The 27,646-nt window shown below is 37.8% G+C and overlaps 1 protein-coding gene across 1 annotated transcript in view; it reads left to right on the top strand.

Moving 5' to 3' along the window:
• The window catches only part of LOC124596466 (E3 ubiquitin-protein ligase UBR5), a 354,797-nt gene that overhangs the window by 94,725 nt on the left and 232,426 nt on the right, over window positions 1-27,646 (top strand). The window contains exons 10-18 of the mRNA XM_047135607.1: window positions 1,548-1,658; window positions 7,849-7,991; window positions 8,180-8,291; window positions 8,390-8,544; window positions 17,807-18,080; window positions 18,208-18,303; window positions 22,183-22,302; window positions 23,409-23,573; window positions 23,652-23,790. Of these exons, the coding sequence (XP_046991563.1) occupies window positions 1,548-1,658; window positions 7,849-7,991; window positions 8,180-8,291; window positions 8,390-8,544; window positions 17,807-18,080; window positions 18,208-18,303; window positions 22,183-22,302; window positions 23,409-23,573; window positions 23,652-23,790 (1,315 nt within the window). The remainder of the gene's footprint in view (window positions 1-1,547; window positions 1,659-7,848; window positions 7,992-8,179; window positions 8,292-8,389; window positions 8,545-17,806; window positions 18,081-18,207; window positions 18,304-22,182; window positions 22,303-23,408; window positions 23,574-23,651; window positions 23,791-27,646) is intronic.

The following is a 27,646-nucleotide window of genomic DNA, read 5'->3' as shown; positions in this document are numbered from 1 at the left end:
TTTCAGAATAATTTCTATTATTTTGTGAAGCACATTAGTAGTGAGGGTGCTCTGTAATTTTCTATAGTTACAACTAAAATAAATGAAAGGCTACACGACCACATTAGCAGTTTATTGTATTCCATTAAAAAGACCCACAGCCAGTTTCAAACCTTACAGGGCCATCCTCAGATGCATTTGTGCATGAAAGAATTATAGTTTTCGATTTTTTTAAATTTTTATATATTTTTTTTTTTGAAAACTTTCGCCACAAATGCTATTCTGTGATCGCCACTGTTTTAAATAAACTTTAAAGAACTTACATTAAAAATGCTGCTGGTGCTGTTGATCAGCAATTTTCGTATTCATTACTTAGGAGTAAATGCTTCATGCCTAATGAGAATGATAGAGGTTTCAATGTGCAGCAAAGTAAAACACGAATGGTGAGCATCCTAAGTAGAATCTGTGAGCTGATAAAATGTGGTTGTGGAAGTTCTGTAATGAAATAATGTGGTCAGTTAAGAATCAGGAGTGATTTGTTAACTGCTCCTTGCATTGCACTTTTCCCCACTGCAATCTTCACCACTGCAGCCCCGATTGCTATCTTTATTTGTTTCGTTGTGTGTCAAGGACTGGATAGCCACGGCTTACTAGTGTACCACCATAGTATCGCGTGACCTATCTTTGGTAGACTTATGCCATATTCTCATTGTTGAGATACAGAATTATAAGTGTGTGGTAAGAAGAGCAGCTGGAAGTGATAGATAATAAGTAGCAACAGGTAAATCTAAGTACTTGGCGTAGTGTATTTCCTCCTGGCCATTGAGATGTGATGAAGTATTTCTCACTCACTTTCAGATAGACCACAGTTCGATGACACACATCTTACAGTTCCGACAGGAGGACTTTCCGATAGGTGATGGTTGTGGCATGCAGACTCCAGTGGCCCGCATTTTACCTGAATGCATTTTATATTCAGACTAAAAGAGGGCAGAAGGCAGCTTATCAACTGACCTTTCCTCTATGTTAGTTCAAAATGGAACAGATATGACACAACTTGTGAGATTTTTGAGGTGTCTGGCTTTGTTCCCACACTAGTAGGAAGCAAGTTTTAATGTGTTACCTGAGTTGATGGCTCATCTTTGTAAGGGATCAGTTAGCCAATTCCCTGAGTGTAAAGTTTTTACCCTAGACTTAAGTTTGGATTTTAATCACACATTTTTAACATAAACCAAGTTGTAAATTTTAGATTTGTCGTGATTGTGTATGAGTGGATAAGTGAATGAGGTGAAAAATGGGAAAGAGTGATCATAATTTAAAGTGAGTTTATGTTTTTAGGCTTTTTTAATTTTAATACTTTCAACAACATTCATCTCTATCTATTTTAGCAAGGGATTTAATTACCTCATTCGTTGACACATGCGCGCACACGATAAAGACTGTAAGTATATGAAATTCTTGACCAGTGACAAACAGTTGGCTAAAGGATGATGTCCGCAAATTTGTTAATTTGACCATTAAACATGTCTCATGTAGCGTAGATAACAAAATTCCTTCATTTTACACAGAACGGCAGAAACGTGTAGTTCCTAAAGGCGAAGAAGCCGAAAAGAAAGATGAAGAAGAATGGCAGTTAAAGGATGTTGTTTTCGTCGAAGATGTGAAGAGTGTTCCTGTTGGTGAGTAATATTTGACATTAAAGCCTGTTGGTGAGTAATATTTGACATTAAAGACTATGTTACACAACTTTTATAAAGTTTATTCCTGTTACGTAATTTTTTTTATATAAAAATTGATACTGCTGTTGCCAGTGAATGGGGAGAGAGAGGTGTTTGTTTGGGTTGTGGCAAATTATTACTTAATACTGGGAAGAATCACAAAATTGTGTGTATATCGGGGTCGTGCATCTTCTTTGTCCTCTTGAAAGGTTTGCCAATGTGAAATCTGCAGAGTTACACCGTGGTTTGGAATCCATGTTAAATTACACAGGCTAACAAAAGAAAACAATTTTGAAATGTTTCCTGCACTTATGAGTCAATTCTTAATGATTTTGGGTTGAGGAGAACGAATATGACAATGAAGAATTTTCCTTAGCTCTAGTCTCTGTGATACACAATAGATGGAAGTGTTTCATATTAACAGATTAAGAGAAAAAGATCATTTTTAAATACAGATGCTAACAACTTTAAAAGAGTATTTGAATTTTTAATTGGTAGTTGCATTTTACAAGTTCTAAATTCCTGGAAGAGAATCGTGGTGGCTGCATGAGATCATAATCTTGTAGCTTGCCTCTTGTAAGAGAGTTTTGGAGCATCCCTACACAAAGACCAACAGTAATCCGCAAGCATTGCTTCATTCCAGTGGCCTTGAAATCTTTTTTCCATCACAGAAATGTCCTGATGGAATCTTTCTCCATGTTCACTACTGACTACTTCGCAACTTCGAGGAAAAAAGTCTAGGTTGGTGTGGAGGAAATTTATTTTAAGGGACATGCTGTATCCAAGATTATGGTATTTTTGCAGCAGCACTGTCAGCAACTGAGTGTATTTATCTCTTTTGTTGCCTAAAAATCCATGAACAACTCCCTTGAAGGCTTCTCAAGCTTCCTTTTCTTTCCCCTCCAAAACTTGGTCAAATCCAGGATCCTTTCCAAGGTCTCGAATTTGTGGACCGATAAATATACTTTCCTTAACTTTTGCCTCACTTAATTTCAGAGATTTCACTATATACTTAAAGGCTCGTCTTCCTCAATTCATATCGTTGACAAAATTTTTCATCAAACCCAGCTTCATATGCAAAAATCATCAAACCCAGCTTCATATGCAGGATTCGAAGAACAACATCTTTCGGGTCCATGAGAGGCTCGGCAACGACATTTTTCTTGCTAGGGTTAAGATTTCTTGCAGGCCAGTCTGCTTTAATATAATGTGATTTCTTATCCATGCTGTCTCACCATACATAAGCAGCAGCGATGTTTTGTGTACCCCAGTTGCATTCCTAAGAGTATGGCAATGACTTTTAGATCACGGCTAATTTTCCATTTTTGATCATGATGTTTAATTGAGTCAAAGAGGGCGTGAACTGCATGACCAACAGGAATAGATGGAAGATGGCTGTCATTGTGAAGCAACAGAACTTTCAAATTAAGTTTGGAGGAGTTTATGAATAGCCTCCATTCAGTTGGATCATGATTCAAATTCAAAGATTTCATCAAGCCATTAATGTCGCTACAAAGAACAAGACTGTTTTTCTTTTCTAAAAAGGGAAGCAGTTCCGTGTGATATTTTCTCTACTGTGAGACTGTGACATCACTTTTGAGAAGATTCATTCCATTGCTGTAGTAGATACCCAAGCATTTCTGCCTTCTCCTTTGACAGGTCAAGGTCTCTAATGAGACTACACAATCCTGCTTGGGACTCAGTCTGCGTGGTTTATCATCTTTTCCCTCAAAATCAGGGTCATGGAATGTGGAAGGCTTGTTTGGTTCTTCTCCTTCTTCTTGTTCCACACTGTCTTCATCTTCTACTTCAAACAGAGAATTTTCAGGTGAAGTATGAACTGGTAAACTATCTGAATGCGGAATAGGTCAATTAGTGGATTGAAGATTCTGGTATTGAACTGTTCCTTTTTTCATAGACTACCCTGCCTTTATAGGTGGAGTCAAGCAGAAATGGGAGTCACCTTGTATTGTTTGTAGGCTCCTGCCAAACCATAGGCACAGCAAAAGCCATAGATCATTTCTTATTTTTCAGCCATTCTCGCAGTGCAACTGAACATACATTGCCACTTATATGTGCAGCCCAAGCCTGGTCCCCTACTTTTATACTGAAATAATGCTGATAGGAAGTCTTCACAAGAGACGTTAAATAGCGTTTCTGTGAGCAAAATGTTATTTCACCACAAATGTGACAAAAATTATTCACCTTATTTACACATTTTTTGTGGATTTTACATTACAAAAGCACTCTCAAACCAGACTGCTTTAATTATAGCAGAAACTAAATGAAACTCATAGTCACAGCACCAGTATCTATGTTTATGACTTACAAACAGCTGAAGATCATTTGTGTCTTGTTATCAGACGGGTGTGGCAACTCGGAAAACAAAATTTCCTGCAAACTAAAAATGTTGACTGTAAAAATGAAATGTTACTTTATTTCCAAAATAAGACCTAGTCTGTCATTGTTGTGGTGAACATTTTCATTGTTCACCAGTGTTATACGTAGGTGCACCTGTAATTGGCTGGATAAGTTAGTTCATAGGTCGGAGGAAGGCAAAGGTATACCACCTCCAACCATGCCTAATAAAACACTGTGATTGTCTGGGCCAATCTTCAGAGGATGACTGGTTTTTGTTTGACCTTACTAGATAAAATTGTTGTGTTACCTGAACATGTTTAGTGACTGCATGCAGATGTTGTGTGGCCCAAATATGAACTCAGTGTTAAAAACAAAATATTTGCAATGAGCAGAATATATGAGTGATCCCTTCATCCTAGGGTCTGAGTGACCTGCCTTCCATTGTTAACTTTTCCCACTTCACCCCTCTCTTCTTCCTGAGGGAGGAAGGAGTTAACAGTTCCAATAGCGAGGGTAATGCCATTGCTTCCACTTTCATGCATGTCTCTTAACAGTACTAAACATTTTGCCATATGAAGTTAATGACGGTTGTCTTCATTCCAAGGACTGGCTTGATGCAACTCTCATACTAGCCTATTCTGTGTATACTTCACTTTTGCTTAACTACTACAACCATTTGAACCTACTTACTGTATTCAAGCCATGGTCTCTCTCTCTCTCCAGTTTTTAACCCATTATATTCTTCTTTTAGTCAAGCTATGCTGCTACGAATTTTTTTTTTTTTCTCCAATTTGATTCAGTAGCTCATCATTAGTTACTCCTTATACTCGTCTACTCATCAGCGTTCTTTCTCTGGCACCACATTTTGAACGTGTCTGTTATATTCTTGTCTGAACTGTTTATCATCCACATTTTACTTTGTGCAAGGCACGCTCCATACAAATAATGTCAGAAAATACTTTCTCACCCTGGTATAAATATTCAAGGTTTAAAATTTCATTTCTTATCTGTGAGCTTTATTTCCCTTTCCAAACTTCATTTTGGTGTCCTTAACGTCTTGCTGGATGAACAGATTAAATAGCATTTTCAACCATGGGTTCTCTTTCATGTGATTCACAGTTGTAAATAACCTTTTGCTACCTGTATTTTATACCTGCTACCTTCAGAATTAGAAACGACAATCCAGTCCACATGGTCAAATACTTTATCTAAGTCTACAAAGATATAAACATTGGTTTGCATATCTTTAACCTATCATGAAATAGGAAATTAAACTTGTGTTTATCTGAATATAACTGACACATTTATTTTTACAGTGTTACAAAAACAGTTATTCAGATTTTCCGAGCCAGAAATTTCGGGTTGGAGGCATGTCCACCCGACCGACCATAATTGTAATATAATTACGGTTTGGGATAGTGGAGTGCCACCATTATTGTGGCTGAAGTGTGGAATAAATCTGCCTGATGTGGGGAATAAATCATTTTTTAATTGCGACAAGTGTGCATAGGAGCTGTGCAATGGTGGCAGGTTGGGAAGACACGCCAGAAACTACTTTTCAGTAAAGTGACAACAATTGTCCCAGTACAACAATGCAGTTTTTAACTTTAGAGTGACATAAGCAGACCTAACAGAGAACAGCACTTATCAGGGCAAACAGGGCAAAGCAGAATTAGAAACCAATTTAAAATGAGCGTAGAATATGAAATCGGAAAATGAATCCACGCACACGCACACACACGATTGTAGCACCTGAGGTGTAGCAATTGCCACCTGTACATATAGGGGGGGGGGGGGGGGGTGCAGTGAAATGGTTAATTGGACTTACATGAGGCAGCCTTAAAGTAGAATATAATATCCTGTTCTGGCATGTCATTTGATGTCTTGATATTCATACAGCTGATTTTCTTTCTCGAAGGATCTTTTTAATTCTCCTATAGGCACCATGTCTCTTTCCCACACATGCATGCATCTACAAGCTTGCACTTCCCACTTTTTGCTTCCCACGTCGCTATTTTGCACTTCTGTTTTTTGTCGTCAGTGTTCCCGTTTGTATACTTCATTTGCTGCATTTTCATATTTTCTCCTTTCATTAATTAATGTTAATATCTTCTGTGTTATCAAAGAATTTCTACTGATCCTTGTTTATTAGCTATTTGAGCCACCACTACCTTCAATATTTCATCTCTTCAAAGCTAACCAACCATCTTCTGTTGTATTCCCTTCCCTTGTTTGGCAGTTGTTGCCTTAATGATATTTATGAAAGCCACAACAACTTGCGGTTCTTTTAATTTAGCAAGCTCTGCACCTACTTAATTTCCTGTCTTTCTGCAATTCATTTAATTTTAATCTGCAATTAATAACCAGTAGATTAAGGCTGGAGTCCACATCTGCCACTAGCAATACTTTGCAGTTTAAAATCTGGTATTGAAACTATGTTGTACTATTAAATGAACAGTCTGAAAGCTTCTGGAGTCTACAGGTTTCTTCCACATATACCACTCTTCTTTTGTGGTTCTCAAACCATAAAATAGCAATGATTAAATTGTGCTCACTGCAAAATTCTACCAAGCAGCCTCTCCTTTCATTCCTTTTCACCAGTATTTTCCTTCTTTTTTTCCCCCCTACTTTTGGAATTCCAGTCCTCATCACCATCACAATGAAATTTTCATCTCCTGTTGCTATGTGAATAATTTATCTCATGATACATTTTTTTCAATCTCTGAAAGTCATCTGCAAAGCTAATTCACATATTAATTAAAAAGTGCGCTATTTTTGTGTATGTTCGCTCCCTGTCTATGTTGCTTATTGATAATATCTTCACTATGTTGTTCATAGTAGCTTAATCTTATTCCCATTTTCTTATTATTAGACCTATTCCTACATTATCCCTATTTGCTTTTGTGTTGATTACCCTCTCCCGTCCTGACCAGAAGTCTTGTTCTCCTGCCACTGCGCCTCACTAATTCTTACTACATTTATTACTTTTTGTATTTTGGAAGTTTGTTGTAGTACACCCTCTGTAGACAGGCAGCAGTGAAAACGTATCAACTGGTAAACAACAGTAGTATTTTCATATGTTGCCTTACCTTAAATATGTTATGTTTTGCTGCAAGGTGAGGCTTTCTGCATGGAGATGACTAATACCAAAGTGGCAGTTTGCACAATTGGGTAGTGCAAAGTATATGGGTTGGGCTCTACAACATGAGTCAAGCAAACTAGCTAGTGATATCTTGGAGGGCTGTTATGTATTGTGTATTTTTTATCAGCTATATGAAGAGTTAATTTGAAAATCTTGTAGACAAAATTTTCCTTGTGAAATTAACTGCTGCACTGTACAATCACAGACACATTTCAGAGCCCTTTGGTAAATAATTGTAGGGTACTTGTAATGAATCATTATCGGATGTCCCTACCTTTTCCACAAGAAAGGTTTCCAATATCATAAAACACAGTTACCAGTTCACCAATACTTTTTGTTTAAGGAGACTTGTGTTCCACACGCTTGTTGAGTTTTTATTTGCACTAAAGTGTTCCGTGCTTTTCCATGTATCAGACTTTCCTGACTGGTAGGTAGTAACCATGTAATTTTGGCTGGGCCTAGCGGACAGTAGGGCAAGCTTTTGAAATGTAATTGTAATATCTGAATTGCTGATTCTTGATGTTCCAACAGTAACCCCTCTCTCGTCATTAAATTTTATTACAATTGATTTTTATGTTAAATAATAGAAAGGAACCCATATTTCTTCTCAGCAATGCTGTAATGCTCTGCTCCTCTTCTTTTGAACAGGTAGAGTGCTGAAAGTTGATGGAGCCCATGTAGCCGTGAGATTCCCAAGTAATAAGGACACCAAAGAAACCAAAGAATTGTCCAGTGATGACACAATCAATCTTCTTCAAGACTGTCGTCTTATGAGGAAAGATGAACTTCAAGTAAGTTTATTATTAATTATTCAGTATTTATATTATGTAATTTTCTAAGAAGCTAATTGAAGAATTATTATTATTTTTCACTAGTGTAGTACTGATAGATTCAGACTTCTTGAGCTTTTTGTGCAAGTTGTCATCTGATTTAATTAATAATAAAAATGAGAAGTTAGTCAGTGATCTTATAATTTTAGGTTATTAAGTCCGGAGCGACATCTCGCGCCCCCGATTGCTTCCAGCGCTTCCCTAGGCGTGTGAACGTTGCTGAGGGTGGCCAGATACTAACGTTGACTGTTGATGGAATTGGTAGGAATCTCAATTTTATCGACAAACTGAGTCGCTGAACACATTTCTACATTTAATAAATGATAAAATTCTAATTTACATGTCGTATTTATTTGCAGGAATACACGCTGTCGTCAAAAATAATTCTAAACTCAGCTATGTCATTTACAACCTTAGCACTGGACGAGCTGAACAAGAGAGCCCTTTTCCATCAGATACAAACTCCTTTTTGGGCTTGGATCCTCAAAATATAAGCCTTATCAGTGCAGGAGAGGTGAATATATATGTATGGCTTTGGTTGGTGTGATGAGAGAAGTTCCCTGTATCTTTTATGACTAGAATGTAATGCAGAGTTTTTCACAGCAGTTGTTTGAATCCGCAAGTGTTCTTGAGAATCTGTTGGCTTGGTATTAGAAGTACTGAATAGTCTATTACAAAACTATTCTAAAGGAAAATGTCCAATATTGTATTTTCAAGAACTGCTAGTGATGCACAATTCTTTATATGACTGACCTGTCATGCTAAGAAGAAATAGCTAAATTTAGGGTAACTAAATAATAGCAATCTAACGGTTAGTCTGAATGATAATGTGAACAATATTTCAACAGTGTTTTATCAGCCATTCCTCTCGAATGGTAGCTGCGGAAGCAATTTCATAACAATACTTGTTGTCTGATGTTTCCTCTGTGCTTGCACTTGGTGGGAATTTTGTTTTGCTTTAATTGTGTGCCATTTTGGTTCTCGTCATTTTGGTTGTAGGGTAACACACACAATGGAAGACATTCCTTGTTTCCAGGTGTCAACCAATGCTGAAAGACCCATAGTAGTTCATGGTGTAGCCTCCACAGGTCGAAATGCAGGTGCTGGGCATCCAGTTGATCATACAGATGGCGTATACTGTCCTGGGATACATTATACCACATCTGCTCAATCTGTTCATGTAGTTCTGCAAATGTTGCTGGTCGAAGAGTCACATGGGTCACTCCTCGTCCCATCATATCCCACATGTGCTCGATTGGAGACAAGCCGTAGATCCTGCTGGCCAGTGAACTTGCAGCATGTCTTGAAGAGTATGTTGAGTTTCACAGACAGTTTGTGGGTGAGCAATATCCTTGTGGAATAACACACCACATTTGTGTTGCAAGGATGGCAAAAGAGTGGATCTAATAACATTCTGCACATACCAAGTGCTGGTTAGCATCCCATCCAGAAACACCACCATAAGGTTTGGGGTGGGGCAGTGTGTCTTGGGCAAATGCACTCTGCAAGATAGTTCTCACCAGGTCTACGCCATACACACAAGTGACCAGGATTTTGTGTACAGGCAGAATCTGCTTTCATCGCTGAAGACCGCAATGTGCCATTCTATCTTCCAAGTGATCCTCCGATGGTGTCAATCGAGCCATGCATGTCGATGCTGTGGTGTGAACGGAAGACGAGCTAGAGGTGTGTGTGGCTGTAGTTCCACTGCTAATAAGCGGTTCGCAACAGTGTGTGTTGACATGCCTGTGCCTACAAGCCTTCCTATGTATATTGTGTTAGCTGTACAATCTGGTACTGCTGCCCATACAATACGTGTGTGGATGTCCAGAATCTTGTCTATGCATGTGAGAATGTTCACGTGATCACTGATACCAGCATCATTGCATGACTGATGCAGGACTTCCAACCTGTATATGATTCTCTGAAAGGACCATCCCGCCGCTCAGAATGCCACAATTTGATACCTTTCAAACTTTCTTTGTTAGCTGTAGGAAGCATGAGAGCGTGGTTGCCTGCATGCTTCACAAGTTTCCACCATGGTGAGTCTTCTCGCTGGGAACATTTCCTATGAAGAGGTTCTCTTGTAGCTAGGCCATTATGCCATCTGTTGGCAGACAATGTTGAACTGTTATAAGTACATCTACTACCCCCTTGGTGGCATATGCCGTCTTCGAATAAAGATAGATGTCTTATTTCCATACGTACTTATTTTTTTATCTGCGGTGTATATCTGGCTGAAGGTATGCATCAAATGTTCACATTTTTGAAGTATGTGGAAATTTTCTTTCTGAGCTTGTATACAAAGTAGCTGTATTGCAACAAAAAATATTAGTTTACCACTGAATCCCAGTGAACGTTATCGTGATGCGCCGTAGCTAACATCTGTAATTACTTTTGGTGCACATGTGTGAGCAATCTAAATTCAGCAAGAAATCTCTTCAAATCTTCTGAAGAACGTAGCACGACAACCTTAAAATTATCTCTCATGCCTACCAGACAAAATCAGTAGAAGGACTCTTAGCGTTACTTCTAATATATCCGATCGACCTACAGATCAGAAGAAGTTATGCCGAATATTGGCTCTGAAAGGCCAATTTTGGAAAGCTAGGGAAGCAAATACTAAACTAACACTCACAAGGAGGAGCTTAAAGTGTAGATGACTGATAAATGACAATCTGGGACACTACCAGTACGAGGGAGGAGGAGTGTGTGGAATTCTATCAGGTGTTGCAGAACATGCATTGCCATCAAATTTCTTTGAAGGGCATGATCTACTTCCTGATGGGACACGGACCATATCTCTATAGATTCAATATCAGAAAGTTATATTGATTGTGTTGAATTGATTTTCAATAAGCTACAACCGGAATTAAAAAATCTTAGCAGTAATTCTCATAGTTTCAAGTCCACACCAAGGAATTTACTGACAACTTGCTCCTGTAGTGTCATTGAATTCGTGAAAAAAATTTAGGCAAACATCTATGTTATATTGTTGATTACACTAACTTACACATTTAGCAGCCTGGTATCTGCATAGGATCTGTGTAAATTTTATTTATTACTAACTTTCTGATGTTAATTTTTCATTTATTGACCCGTTTTATGACCATGGAGATTTGCTCCTCTAGAGGTTTGTCTTGCAGAACTAGATGCGTAATATAAAATGTGCTCAAATGTGTGTGAAATCTTACGGGACTTGACTGCTAAGGTCATCAATCCCTAAGCTTACACACTACTTAACCTAAAATATCCTAAGGACAAACACACACACACCCATGCCTGAGGGAGTACTCGAACATCCGCCGGGATCAGCCGCACAGTCCATGACTGCAGCGCGTTAGACCGCTCGGCTAATCATGCACGGCTGTAAAATAAAATAAAAGGTGAACAATGACAGATGCATTTGTGGTGAACCAGGATCACCTGAACATGTAATGATAGTATCTCAATCGAAGGCTAACAGCTGATGCAGATACAGACAACACTTTAACAGACCATAGTTTGTATGCAACAGAGAAATATGCAGTGGTCTGAACAGACGTGTCAGATAGGACTTAGGTACAAAGCAATTTTCATTTAACATCAGTACTTCGTAATGAATGTGCTATACCCCCAGAATGTATCAGGATTCTCAATTCCTGATGCCAATAAAGGGCTGGAAGACAGTGTGTTACATCAGCAGTGTCTGCAGAGCATGACAAAGAAGAGTACGACAGTGACATCCAGTGGACGACACCAACATGCCAGAACGTGAGGATCAGTGTGAATGTTGTTCGAATGAGAGGGGCCAGATTCTCAGACTCTCGACTCTGTGAGCCAGGGGTGCTACAGTGCTTCAGATATGTAGACATGGGCTGCAGTTGGTGAATTGTCTTTCAAGTGCATATAAAATAACACACAAACAGTAATTACCTATGTCTAACTGTATATCTCAAATTTATGTACCTTTTTTACCATTAATGGTACCTCTGGTCATTATTTTTAACATCAGTTTGTCATTAGATAATACCTTGTCTTCCATAATCTCATTCTCTCTTTCCTCTCTTATGTACTTCTGGAGACGTCCACAGGAGTGGAATCGCCTTTTCAAAACTTATTTATATGATGGTGTAGGTTATGGTACCAGGTATGACATTGTGGAGCCATTCATCAAAGTGGACTCTTGTTCGCAAACGATCGATGAAAAAGAATTTCGTGTTATACTATAGAGCAAGAGTTCCCAGACTTCTCGTCAGTGTGTCCCACTTGACATTTCTAAAAATTTAAGCATACCACTCCGGAAGGTTGAGTGATGACTGACTACAGCGGGGGTGAGGAACCGATGGTATGGAAGGAATAATTTTTGCCATCTTGCCCAGTGCTGGCAACACACACAGTTTTTCCAACATGCCTATCAACTACTGTGTGTGGCAGAAATGTGACACACACACAAGTAATAAGGTTTCATGGTAGCACTTTTTTGCAAAGTCGTTTATGGTCGCATGTACAGATTTGCAGCAAGTAATGTGAAATTAAATTATGCCAGTTCTGAAACATATATTCATTGAGTAAGAGAGGAATGACATTTTAAATATTTATTAAACTTTCACTCACAAATAATGTAAATGAGTTGTCCAAGAGAGTAATAAACTGAAGATGGAAAGTAGTAAATAAGAGTCAAGAAATTGCAATCTAATCGAGCTTTGGTGGTAAATCAGACCTCAAAATCGGTAATTAGTTTTCTAATGAAAAAACATCTACGTGCTTCGGTTAGAAGAGTGTTGCTGTTTTATCTTTAATCAGAGTTTCAAAGCCTGGCTTTATTGAGCTCAACTTAACTCTTTAACATTTCTTCAACAGTAAGTCTGTTTCGGTATTCGCTTTTTGAAGTACTTCCACCCCGCATTCATGTATGTAAGTAGTATCAAATGACATTCAAACTCAGATTGCTTGTCTGAAAAGAGAAGGGCATTTTTTATTTCCCTCTCAAAAAGAAAGCAGAGTTTTCTTTTTGAAAGCATCTTCCACCGAACTGCGTTAGTAAAGTCAATGAAAGTGTGTTTCATGATTACTTCTTCCAGTACTTTTTGTGGAAATTGATTTCTTATCCAATCATTTTTGTGAAATCTTTGGGAAAATCCTTTTGAAAACTTTTTTGAAGGCTCTCTAAATGTATAATAAAGTCTCAAACTAAATCTTCCATGGGAGTTAGTTCACTGTCTTCCAAAAATCATGTAAGAGTAAGCAATGTCGAAAAGTTATTGCTCAATACTTGTGAACTAAAAGCAATCAACTTTCTTTCAAAAGACAATATTTTTGTAGCCTGCTAAGACAGTTGTTCTGACACATCCTTGTCGACCCGTATTGAAAATGTGAAGCTGGTAACACGTTAAATTGGATCTTAACATTTATCTTAAAAAAACCAATTACTTTAATCTTAATTTTCCCTGACCAAAGTAACACTTTTAACTAAGGCTTTATCAAAAGATAAAACATGCATAAATATCATACAATAACAGCAACCCCCACAATGAAACACCTGTGATGTTTGCAATAGACAATTCTCACACACCAGTGCTTTGACAGTATCCCCTAAAAATGCAATTTACAAATTAGTGAACCAACAAGTTACTTGGTTTTTCTTGGATCCAAGGGCTTGCCCTTGTGTCACAGAGTAGTTCAGTTACAAACAGTCAAACCTGAACCAGCACATGTCACACATTACCAGTTGGAGACTCTTATCTGATAAATACCACCAGCAGGCTATTCGGACTTAGAAATATTAAAACAGAATTACTGCCATGCTGCCACCACTCTTGCGTTCTGCAGTAAGACCATAAACATGATGCACAGTACCTTATTTCTCACTGTACCAAACACTCCATGTTGCCCACATGTCTGTAAACAAGACTAATCATCTGTCTTGCATACTCTGATTCACTCAGGCCTGTATATAACCAGTGCAGCTCCAAAGTCCACCACAGCGTTGGTTAGTAGTTTTCAGTGCAGTTCCCCTTCTCCACGTTGACAGCATTTGTTTTCTTCACCATGCCTTCAAAGACCCAGTCACCTGCCCACCATTCTGTTTCTCCCACTCTGCCCGCGTGGCTCTGGTCTCGTGCCCAAGTAGCTGCCCATTCCCACCAGTGGAAATTGGCTACCAACGGCCGATAGGCTGCATGGCGAATTTGAAATGTGTGGGCAAACGACACAGTATGAAGAAGTAAACTTTTAAATTTACTTCCAAGATTTTCACACAACAGCATGAATGGCTGCAAGTTTAGAGCCTTTATTTTGGTGAAGTGTGTAACTTTCACAGGTTTGTCAAAACAATATGAAGAGTATCATACATATCCTTAGAAGCAAGTGCTTCTTGGTGTGTTACACAGTGTGTGCTTCAACATCAGTTCAACTTTCATTCACTTTTGTCGTCAACCCTGTGACAATACATTACCTTGGCCCCGTCTGCACAGACAGCAACACATTTTTTTTCAAAGGCATACCTACTTTTAACAAATAAAGGTCAGTCATATTGAAAATGTTTTCTGCTGTAGCATTTGACTAAAGTAGTTTGTTGATAAAAACTCTTTCTCTAAACTATATTGTGAAGAGGACAGATTGCTACTCACCGCAAAGATGACAGAGTTGGCAGACCGGCATGATGAAAAGATTGTTCCATTGTAGCTTTTGGCCAAAGCCTTCTTCAGAAAAGAGAAACTCACACACCCACACACATTCACACAAGTATGCACACCTCACACACACACACACACACACACACACACACACACACACACACACACACACACACACACACACACACGACTACTTCCTGTGATCATTGGCCAGACAACAACAGAAACACATTGAACGGGAGTAGTGTGGGTGGGGGGAAGGGGAGAGGGATAGCAGGGTTTGAGAGCAGTGTGGGCTGGTGAAGGGGAGAGGGATAGCAGGGTACAGGTGGGGGAAGAGGAATCAGCATTGCCTGAAGGAGCATGCAGACACATTAGCCTGTGGGACAGGGCTGATAGGCACAGTGTTGGGTGGCTGTATGGGGGAGAGAGGAGGGGGCAAAATGGGGAGCGGAAAGGAGAGGAACAGAGGAGGGAAAAGACCGGTGGATTCACGAGCAGAAAGCAGTGCACAATGAGGATGAGGGGAGATAAATTGAGAGGAGGTGACAGGACAGGTAGTGGAAACAATTTGGTGGAGCGTGTGAGGAGAGTAAGCTAATGGTCGGTTGAGGCTGGGATGATTTTGTTCAGGAAAGCTGGTGGTGGATGTGAGGGTCAGATGGCCTGCGTTGTAAAGCAGCTGTTGAAATCAAGTATGTTATTTACAACTGCATATTGTGGCACAGAGTGGTCCACTTTGCTCTTGGCCACAGTTTGGTGGTGACCATCCATCCTCTTAAACATAATGACTAGGATGTTGTGGAGGTTGGGTGGGTGACGAAACACCACTTTAGGAGGGGTGGAAGGATCTGGGGTAGGGTGTCATTCATTTCAGATGATGATAGATAACAAAACCCCTGACAAAGGATGTAGTTCAGTTGTTACGGTTGTGAGTGGTATTAGGTGATGAAGGGGTCACTCCTTTGTGGCTGGTTCTTGGGGGGTGGTGGGAGAATCGGGAGTTTGTGGGATATTGTATGGGGAATCTGTTTGTGAACTCCGTCTGGGGGATAGTGTCTGTCTGTAAAGGCCCATTCAGCATATTCGTGTTGCAGTTTGACAGAAGTGGCTGGAGATAGTGGTCATATGTGTGTACAATCTGTCTTTTTCCTTTAATATCAAAGAATCACTTTTGGAATTGACCAACTCGTATAAAAACCTAGAGGTAACACTTTGTAGGGATGTGAAATGGAATGATCACAATGTCTCAGTTGCAGGTAAAGCAAGTGGTAGACTTCAGTTTAATGGTAGAAAACTGGGGAAGTGCAGTCAGTCTACAAAGTGGATTGCTTACAAATTACTCGTGCAATGATCCTAGCATACTGCTCAAGTGTATGGGACCCATACCAAATAGCACTAATGTAGATGGAGAAGAGCAGCACGAATGTTCAGATTTTTTTTAATCTGTGGGGAGTGTCACAGACACTGAAGGAACTGAACTGGAAGACTGTTGAAGATTGATGTAAACTATCCCGGAAAAGTCAGCTAATGAAGTTTCATGAGCTGGCTTTAAATGACTACTCTAGGAATATACTACAATCCCGTATGTATGACTCACATAGGGATCATGGGGATAACATTAGAATAATTACTGCACACAGAGTGGCATTTAAATAATCATTCTTCCCTTGCTCCATACATGAATGGAACAGGAAGAAATGCTAATAACGGGTACCCCTGGGTCATACTTTAGCTATGCACCCTATGTTCCGAATGCCCACCAATAAGACCCGATCAAAATCGCACTATCTTTAAAACAAGATGAATCATTCCTGGCTAAGGCTGTGACAACTAATGAAGGGTGGAATGAGAAAGATACAATCAGAACTTCTGTCTTCTGTGTACAGTCCAAAACATGCACATGCACTAAATCCATTTTCTTTAAATTAAACAGACACTTTTTTAATCAGTCAGTTTTCTTAGTGTCATTTTACTTTAAAAATAAAGTAGTAAGACAGAATAATTTTACTCATATAAGTACATGTTTAATGTAATTGTACATGTACCATTTAAGTGGCCTTGTGTACCACTATCACTGTCTGGAAACCTGTGCTCTCTAGAAGCTGAAATGCTTGTAATAGTATTTGTTCAGAGTTGTGGTGTAGCATAGTGGTTAAGATACATTCCTGACATGCAGAAGGTTTGCATCAGAATCTCTTCAGTACTTCCGAATCTCCTCAGTACTTTAAAGTTATTTGTGGGTAAATCATTATTGATATGACTTATTATTATTTTATTCAGTTAATTTGTTTAAATGTAATTTTTTATTTCTAATCCTTTACCCCACCATTTTCCTCATAAAACGTTATGTTTCAAATATTTTTTTTACAATTTCCGTCCATAAAATGTCTTACTTAATAATTAAAATCACATTGACAAAGATTCCAAACAAAAAGGAAAAATATGAGAGCAAATGAAAAAGTTCACAATGATGAAAATGACATGGTAAAGGATTAGAAATAAAAAAATACATTTAAACCAATGAAGTGAATAAAAGTAATAATCAAAGTCATACCAATAAAGATTTAAAAGTATAAAATTTAAAAGCACCCAACGAGATTCTAACCCACAATCTTTTGCACATCAGGAAAGTATCTTAACGATTGTGCTACATCGCTACTCTACATAACACATTTATATTTAAGTGTCTAGAGAATCAGGCAAAATTCTTTTTTGTTGATTACTTGCAAACGAGGGCACACTTTGATGAATGGCTGCAGGGTGTGATACCTGGGACCTAAAACTACAGCATCATATGGGTCATTTCAGAAAAGTTGATCCAGCTGCTAGGGACCTCTCTTTGTAAGTAGTGTAATGTGATGTTGGTTTTTGGAGATTTACAGGTAAGTTATTAATTATGAAAATTATAAATGTACTGTGACTTGAAATAAACTCTCCAGGTAGCTGTATAACAGTGAATTGTGGTCTATTATCGTAGTCATCGTTTATAGTCAACCAGAACACTTTGTTAAAACTGTTGTCGTGGCTCATTTTTAAAGTTTAATACTATTTGTCAAGCCAAGTTGTTGATAACATGTTTCATTAAGGATTTATATTGAGAGCAGTGTAAAATGTCTTCACATTGAGATCTTTTCAAAGTCTGTATTTTAAAAACAGGGTAGTGAAAATGTGGTGATCTTACGTGACGGGAACAGTACTCTGTACCCTCTGGCACGAGACTGTGCTGACAGCATCCGTGATCCTCAATGGCTAGATCTGCCTCCTGTTCGATGCATCGGTGCTGGAACTGTAGCTCTCGGAGGCTCGTTGCGTAGCCAGGTTGCCGTGCTAGCGTTGGCTGTAGAACCACAGTTGCTTTTACCTAGGCTGCTACGCTGCGACCTGGAAGGTGTTCGTTCTGTTCTCTCATCACTCGACTCACGGACAATTGGTGAGTAGCTCAGCAACACAGCATCTACAAACCTTGTAGAAGTTAAATATAGTATCCAATTTGTGTGGAATGCATATATAAAATTTTTGTGCAAATATATATATATATATGATTTTTACCTTTTCAGATGCTATATTAAATGAACGTTGTGATGGCAACAGGAACATTCTGCATGCTTGTGTTACAATGTGTGCACCAACATCGAACAAGGATGGAGAACAAGGTAAGAATTGATGAATTAATTCATAGTTTCATTAAGCCACAATGAGTTTTCGATCTGTTTTTGTGACCCACTCCACCTCTGTCCCCACAGGCTTCATCCTGTTAATTCAGCCTATAAATGGTCATTATGTACAGTACTGTTGAAACTGTTTCTTGTGGTTTGTTACCTCTTCTGTGTCAACAAACATGCAGTGCAGAGGTGGCAACGAGGGTGCTACCCACTTCAGCCGAGATGGGGCACTTTATGCTTATTCTTCAGTTTAATTTGATGCTTTTGCTCTGAAGTATGTAGACTGTTGTATACCGTCGAAAACAACATGCTACATTGTGTGGAGGTTCAATGAGAAAGTAGTACTTGCTCTACAGTAACCTCATTTTACAATGATGGTCTAAGAGTTAAACCAGAGGTATTTTGATAAGGGATTGGTCCATAACCATTGTGTAGTTGCCAAATATGGCAATTGTGGTTTACATCAAAGAAAAATTTTGTTGAAAAAACTAATGTAGGAAAAGACAGATTGCTACTTACCATAAAAAAGGACATGTCAAGTTGCAGACAGGCACAATTAAGATACTCACATATAGCTTTTGGCCACATCCTTCGTCAGTGACACACACACACACACACACACACACACACACACACACACACACCTGTGTGTGTGTGTGTGTGTGTGTGTGTGTGTGTGTGTGTGTGTGCGTGCGCGTGCGTGCGCGCGTAGTGTAGATGAAAGGCATAAGTGAGTGTCTTTTAATTGTGCATGTCTGCAACTTGACCTGCCTTCTTTATGGTAAGTAGCAATCTGTCTTCTCCTATATTGTTGATAATCCTACTTGGAGTTTCCGTTGTTTAATCTGTACTCAGCATCAAGAGGCAAAATGTGTAATACTGCTAACAAGACATTTGTGAAAGTAAAAGGGACACAATAATTTGCTTTGTGAATTAATAGTTCCATCATCAAGAAGGGCAAAGGGATATGTTGGGGAAGCTTAAGAAGGAAGGGAGATCATTCGTCTTTTGCTTTCCAAATTACCACGAAAATTGCATGTGTTCAAAACAAAACTTATGACTTGGAAAATGGCATAGTAAAAGAGATATGGGTTTTTGAAAAAGAATATATGTATTTCAAACACACATTTATTAAACTGTAAAGCATACAACAATGGAACTTGTGACACACTTCTAGTTCGCCCCATACTTGGGTAAACGTGTACATCATCACTGATGTTTAATGGCAGTACGGATCTGGTTTTCCAACTCTTCTAGGTGCTGTGATAGCGTTGTTGCATAAACATTATTCGTAATGAAACTCTTCAGGGACAAGTCACAGGGCAGCTGATCCAGTGGCAGGAGGCCAGCTGAGAAGCGCAGTTGCTGGCTGTTTGATGACCAATCCAACAGCTTGGCAGAGTTTCATTCAGATTTTCACACATTTGACAACTCAAGTGGTGGAGTGCCCCATCTTGTTGAAAAATACATGTTTTCTTTTATATGTACAGTAAATGTATTATGTAGTTCGTATAATTATTTTGTCGTGTTTTTCTCTTGTTTTTTTAGGTTAGAATCAACTTTTGTTGCACAAGTTCCATAACAGTGCTGGAAATCATAAGTAACACCGAACGATAAATTCACTTGGGCTGTAAAAGTTGATTCTAATCTAAAAAACATGAGAAAAAAACAACAAAATAAAATATAGCAGCATATTATATCTAACACATAATACGTTTATTGTAGGTGTAAAAGGAAACATGTGTTTCAGGCCACGGATGATGCCAAATAAAAGAAGCAAAATGCGAGTGGCAATAAACAAACTGCCTTCATTTAGTTGCATAGATGGTACATACCTCCACGAATTTAAAGTAACAAAGGGAAAGACGGAAAAAAATGACGACTTTGTAATAGATTTAGTCTTTTTTAAAGCCTGTATTATAACCATGGATTCATAGCATTGACAATAGAAGTGTGTGTATGTGTGGGAAGGGGAAGAGGGGGGGGGGGTGATGTGTCACAGATAGGTAGCTGCTGCCATTTTTCACAGAAGTTATGCATCAGTCACACTTCATCTATAAGAAAAGTTCTCTATTACATGATGTATTCTCTGCCATCTCTGGATGTGACCAAGAAAATATGTGCAGGTGGCATGGTTTTATGCTTAATGTGAAAACACCATTTAGAACTGAATTGTCTGAAGCTAGACGTTCCTTAGTTGTTCTCTTTGGTTACTGTTTCATATTCATTAAATAAATGAAAAAGAGCCAAAAATTTTCCTGCTTCTTAGTGCAATGTTGCACTGTGTGAATGACATCCATTCTGTTTTTAAAGATTGAATTTGCAATCTCATTCTGTTTTATTTTGTGCACATTATCAGAAGGTGTTGTGTAGTTGACAGGGGAAAGTATTATTAATTTGCATGTTTAACTTTTTTCCTTTAACCCCTTAAGGATTTTTTCAAATTATATTCCAAAAAATAATAATCTTTCATTAATGAAAAACATTGTATAATGAATGACACTACAGGTAGACATCATCAGTAATAAACTCATGCGTATACTTTCGCACTGGACTCTTGACTAAAATATCCTGAAACGTGAAAGTAATTTTTTTTAGTTTCTGTGTAGCTTTGAAGTCATTCTTGTTCAGTTTTTGAGTTGCTAAATTGAATGTCAGACTCAGGACCAGTATAGTAATCTTTTTTTTTTTTTTTTAAAAAGCATTGCTTAAACAACAATATAGGAGAGTCTGAAAGTGTGTGTTTTGTCGTCAAGTATTCGAGGCAGCACACAGTAGAGATGATACCTAAAGGCAACTGCCTCAATCAAAACACAACAGCCAAGCTACAAATGTAGTACCAGATGCTTTCTAGTAACTATCAGCACTGAAATGGATATAATTATTTTTTCTTAAGTTGCCTGAGTTTATTCAGGATTTTAAGTTTCAGTCAAAATATTAAAAACAAGATAACTCGAAATTTTATTTTAAGGAGTTAAGAAACAAGAAAAAAATGTTATTTCATGTGAAGGAAGGCTGAAGAAAGAAATAAAGAAAAATATTGTAGAGCGGCTATGGCCCATAATGGGAAGTTGTTTTTTGTCATTTTGTATTAAAAAAAACTTGTAGTAATGAAAATTGAATCTAATCAGTTTTGAAAGTCAAATTGTAATAAAATCATGTTAAAATTATCAGTTCTTTCATTCATCACTAATTTTGTAACAATAAACAAATAATTTCACCCCATTGTAAATACAGAGATTAGAATAGGAACAAAAGTGTAAGTTAAAAATATGCATTGAACATTAAAATACGCCTACTAAATTACAATCTCAAACCCAAAACAAGATTCATTCTTGTTGTCATTGGAGATCAAAGACCGGGACAGTAGATTCTATATTTTGGTAAACATCTTGTAGGTTCTACCCTGCAGACAACACAATTCTTCATAGTTTGTTACAAAAAACACCCCATTTCATGGGAGGAGGGAGGTAGATCATTTATCAGGATGCAAGATGTGTAATATTGATTTTATGAGACAGAAGTATAAAAAATTTAAAAGAACTAACAAGTGGTTTCATTCTCTGTGCCAATCTGTTTTATGCACTCTGTTCCTTACTGCTGACATTTGTACACATTTCCGTAGAACACAGGTCTGAGCACTGTTTATAGATTCTAATGTTTGTTTCATTATAGCTTTTAAAAGATTACTTGTTATGCATGAATTTGAAAAACTTTTTCTGTATTCACACATTTGTATATTATTCTGTCTTGGCTCCCAAAGACTTATGGGCAAAATAGCAATGATCTTTCATTTATATTGTAGAAATGTTTCGAATAAACTTCCATGGATCCCCTCCATCTATATCAAATGTGTTTTCTGCTCCTCAGAGGGCAGTAACAGCAACAGTTCGGGGCTAGAGTCTATCAACGTGATCACCAATGCCTTAGGTTCACGATCTGTGAGCCTGCGTGAGATGATGAGAAGAGCTACAGCAGCTGTGAGGTCTGGTGAGTGGCAGTGAAAGATGTATTGCAATGCAACATGTCGGTGGGGTCCTGTTTTTTTTGTCTTAGTTCAGTACCCACCCATGAATAATTTTGCATTATTCCATGATAACTATTTCATAGTGAAGATCTTGTTCGTGAACAGGCTCAGGAAATTGTTTAACATGCAACAGCAGGTTACATAATTGTGCTGGAGTGCAACAACAACAACAACAACATTTTGTTTCGTTGCTGATGTATAACAAAGAAAACGTCAAATTTTAGGTGCATGAATTTTAAATTATTGTAGCCTTGCTTGAACTGATCCTCAAAAATTATTTTTTAATGTTTGAAGTATTAAGTGAGATTTGCCATTGCCTTTTAGATGTTGACAGTTAATTCTTAATGTCATTTTCTAGTTATTGAAGTTGAAGCCCTGTGTCATGGTTTTGGTTAGAAGTGTCTTTAAATGATACTTATCTTTATGAACATAAGCTGCTGTAGGAATATGCAAACAAAAAAGGTTAGTCATAGAAAGAAATTGTTATGAAACAGTTTTTCTGCACAACATCTCTTCAGCGTGAAATGTACATTACTCTGTCAACTGAGCTTAGAAGTGTATGTGCAGGGTGGGAAGTTAAAGTGTGCCTTATTTGAGAACATATCTGCAAGAGGTGTACAACCTTCCGGAATTACGCTGTAAATTTATTGTAACACAGTACCCCGTATTATGGGAGCAGGAAATGGGAAACTCGCATACATTGTTAAAAGATTGTCCTTCCAGTTCTACTTCTGGATTAGGTTTTTCATACTCAGAGTGCAGTACATGGTTTTCGCAGATGTAATATTGTTAAACTATGCTTACAAAGATATTCACATAGTTTTGTTTTCAAAAGAAAGAATTGTCTCAGGAATTTGCAAATCAGGGTATAAAATCTGCATATATTGTTCTGGTCCTAATTACAAGTACTTATCTTCGTTTGTGAATTTTTCCCAGCTCCTGTGGCTCACTTAATGAGTAAATATGTTGTGCAAATGCATTCTATCTCTCTCTCCCTCCCTCCCTCCAACCTCAGCAAAGTCCCAAATTGAAACATTAATTACTGGATTAATTATAGTTATTGTTGCAGAACGCGAAGTGGCTGTTGACAGCAGTGCACATCAACATATTTCAGATGAACCTATTCCAACCCTTAGCTGGCCTCCTGAAACATTTGATCCTGCGTCAGGTGATGAAGACAGCTTGATGGGGCTTGGTGGATCAAACGCTACAAATAATAAACCATCTGCAAGTGGCAAGTATTTTTTGTATACACTTCTATACAGCTGTCAGTTAAATGCTATATTGTAACTGTTGTGGTTGTTTATATTAGGTTCAACTTCTGGTGCAAGTCCTAGCAACTCGTATGTCGTGGATCCCATAGAACGGAAAAACAATGCAATTGTGTCGTTGCGCTTACTCTGTGAGAGTCCAGGTCTTGCCCCTCATCTGGGCACATTACTTGGTGCAAAGTAAGTCATATCTTTTTCACTGTAATATGTTTTACTAATTCATAAATCGTAATGGTCTGGGAAGCGGTAAGGATACACACACACACACACACACACACACACACACACACACACACACTACAGGCTTAGAAGTACATCAGTCGTAAACTTCTTGCTACTTTTTGTTTGTCACTACGCAACAACAAGTGCTATGTCCATCAAGATGTATCTTTGGACACAAGTGCTATCTAACACTCTATTCTTACCTTTATTTCCAAAATACTTGCAACAAAGAAATTGTATGTAAATCAGAGGTAATACTTTCCGCATTTACTAGTTTACATTTCATATGCTAAATGGTTAGACACGTTGAAGCCCAGGAAGTTGTGGCTGGATTATGATGTGGAAAACATTCCTCTGTTGTTGTAAATTCTGGACATTGCTTTGACTGTGTGTGATAAGACATTTGTTTCTCACAATTATGAATTCCATAAAATAACTTAAAAATGGAACATAATGTAGTTATCGAGCTGCCCAATTGAAAACTTCCAAATGAACTGGGGAGTACCTTGTTATGACTGAGTTACTCCACATGTTTGTGATTTTTAGACAACCATTTGTACACGGGCTATATGCACGTATGTTGAAACTATAAATGAGTAACCATTTCACCACCACTTCCAAATTGTAATATTTATTAATTGTGAATGTTACCACTGTTATTGGAAGAGAACACGTGTTTCTAGTTCCTCAGCATTGCTCTTAAGAAGTTGACAATATTGAAAATTGTAAAAATGAATGGTGATTTATCTTGTGAGTTAACAGAATGATATATCTTTTAGAAATGTGTCATATACCTGCTCTACGTGTGCCTCTGCTTTGTATACTTTCCTAGTGAGGTCAGAATTCAATTCTTGACACACTATAAAACTCTACAAACTGAACCAAAGATATTGTAGGTTCAGTGTATCTTCAGCGCTGATACAAAAGGGACATCCTTGACTTTAGTGACACCATGATCAATGTTTCTAGTGGCTGCTTTTTCTGTGTCGACAATAAAATCTGTGTTGTATGCTAAAGACAATAGAACACTCATTGTTAATAATGTACATTATAGTGTATTACATGATTTTTGTGTAAGTTCAAAAGTCATGCTTTGTAAAGGTTTTAACAGATTGCTGTTAATAGGAAACACTTTTGTGTTGTGGCTATACAACAGGCTTTTGTAAATAGACCATTTCTGATCCCTATTTATTTTTTGTTTCTCGATACTCTTGCAAAGAAACCTGTGATGATTTGTGGAGATATTAAATTCAGATAGTTGAAAGAGTGGTGATTTTACAGACACCTACATGTATGTGCCTTGTGTTCTTACATGTTTATTGCCTTCCTCTGGTGTTTCTTTTTCTCAAATTGACCTATATCCTATGTGAACTGTTCTGAGGAAGATAATGTAGTCCCTCAAGGGTTATTTTTAAGTGTGACTGCCATTGTCATCATAATCAGAACATTCATAGCAGAAAGCTAATCATCATCACCATTATCATTTGTGACAGTCACTAGATTGAATTGTGGAGAGAAAAAAAAAAAAGAGGACTGTGTAAAAATTGGGACTTTGTCCCGGTGCTAATAACCGCGCAGTTGAGCACCCCACAAACCAAATATCAGGAAGCCCAGCACTGCACATTAATCATAAATGATTTTGTTGCTTTACTTTTCCAACTGTATGAAAACATCCTGTTATCTGCACTAACTGTCTTCGTTTCAGACAAGATACAATATTCTTAGTTCTGAAACTTTTGTGAGGTGTATAACACTCTTGTTTGAGTTGTTTACTACCACTCAGAGACTTCGACTTATGCGGAAATCTCAGATACTCTTGACAAAAAGAAATGTTCTGAGTCATTTAGTTTAAAACCACTTTGCTTTGTAAACAGTTAGTTTTAGAATCCTGTAGCATAAAGTGAAGGGGAGCATTGAATTGGTGTAATGTGATTCCTCAATGATAGCTCTCTGTAGTGTGCTCACTGACCACATTAGTGTTTGTTGTTGTCTGTGGATTCTTGGGCTAGAGATTCATTTCCTATTGCACGGTTGTGAGTGTGACACAGTATAATGTGCACTTGAAAATTTATTATATTGCTGTTAACTTTCACATAAAAGCAGAGGTTTTTATTTTTTATGTATAAAAAAATATAAATATGTATCTGTATTTGAACATGAATGTTTTTTTTTGGGCGAGCAGTGAATATACATTGAAATTGATAAAAAAGAACCTGAAAAGTAGCATTGTCATGTTAACAGTGACAGGACAGTAAGTAGCTACTCGTGGTTTGTCTATGCATGTTGGTGTCATCTATACTGCTTCAAGTATGATTTGATGATGATCCGGGGATAAGTCAGAATATGTAATGAAACCATTTGAGTGACCTGGGACTGAAAAATGTAATAAAAAAAGTGCAAGACAGTCACTGTGTTTCATCAAGGTCTAGTCTCTAAAGCTTTGTATTCTGCAACTCGATGACAGTGCACGTAGATATCCAAAACTGATTTAAAGTTGTTGGCCGCATTCAGAATTGTAACCTTGGCATGGCACACCAACTGATAGTGCTGTAGGATTTTCCAGTAGACAAGCCATCAGAACCCATTCAATCATATATGCACTTAAAAATGATGTGTCAGAACTATTTTCTGCAACATATATATGTAAATTCATTTAAATTACCCCAAAAGCTTGTTTCCCTGAAGATTTGCATTTCAGTGATACCAATAGTAGTTTACTACTTTTGTGTACCTGTAACACCATCACATATTTACAGATGTCTGTATCTAGGTGTAATCATGTATGTCTTTACGATACGTAAATGCAGAAGAAAGTAATTCAAAGGTTGCGAGTTGCCAATTTTGATAAAGAAAATAAATTTAAGTAGTAAGAACTATAGGAATTTATTAAAATGAGAATAATTCATACGGACAAGGAAAGCTGTCAAGGACAGCACATTTCTCATCATGGCTTATTTAATTTAATTAAGGTATCAGTCAGGAAGAAGCCATTCAGGTATAAAATTTGATACTCGTGCTCGGTTTCTGTGTTTTGCATCCCCCATTACACTTTTTTATTCTGTGAAAATATTTCATGACCATAACTGCCAGTGATTTTCCTCCTCAATTTTTTTTTAACTTTGTAGTGTTTATATAAATAATTCTGCAGTGACAAATACTGCCACACTATCTATGTAGTAATTGCCAAGCAGCATACTCAATTTCCACAAAAAGCTGTCCTCTGCAGTACCTGTTACATGAGATGACAGGGGTCAAAGTATTGAATTTATATTTGAGTGTGTCCAGTTTCAAATCTAGTATTTTGAGAAATAAGTGTTGTTTTTCTAACTCACTTTGTGAAAGAAATATGTTGGAATATAAGTAATGGAAGTTGTAAAGGTAGCCACTCATGACATAGTTAGGGGATTGAGCAATCAATACCTAGGTAAACCAGGCTGTAAATGTTCCCAAGCTTTTGAAAGAACGTTGTCTCTTCCTCCTGAGCTGACTAAAACAGACCCACTCTCCCCCGCCCCTTTCCAACGCTCATGCGTATGGGCATGCATGCGCGCGTGCGTACGCGCGCCCGCCCACCCACACAAACACACACACACACACACACACACACACACACACACACACACCTCTGTAAGGCTACATTGTGCCTGTCAACTACAGAAATTTTATCTCCATAGGCCTTATATAGCAAGATTCTTAAAACAATTAAAACAAAATATTCTGACCAGCATAAGAATAAAGTTTTGTTGATGCACTGGGATGAAATAGGTGTTTGTAATAAAGTCTAATTGTATGACATGAAAAACTTGCAAGGAAT

Source organism: Schistocerca americana, chromosome 2, assembly GCF_021461395.2.
Source record: "Schistocerca americana isolate TAMUIC-IGC-003095 chromosome 2, iqSchAmer2.1, whole genome shotgun sequence".
In the NCBI taxonomy this organism is placed as follows: domain Eukaryota; kingdom Metazoa; phylum Arthropoda; class Insecta; order Orthoptera; family Acrididae; genus Schistocerca; species Schistocerca americana.
The sequence above is the reverse complement of the archived record's forward strand: the minus strand, read 5'-3'. Positions and strand labels throughout refer to the sequence as shown.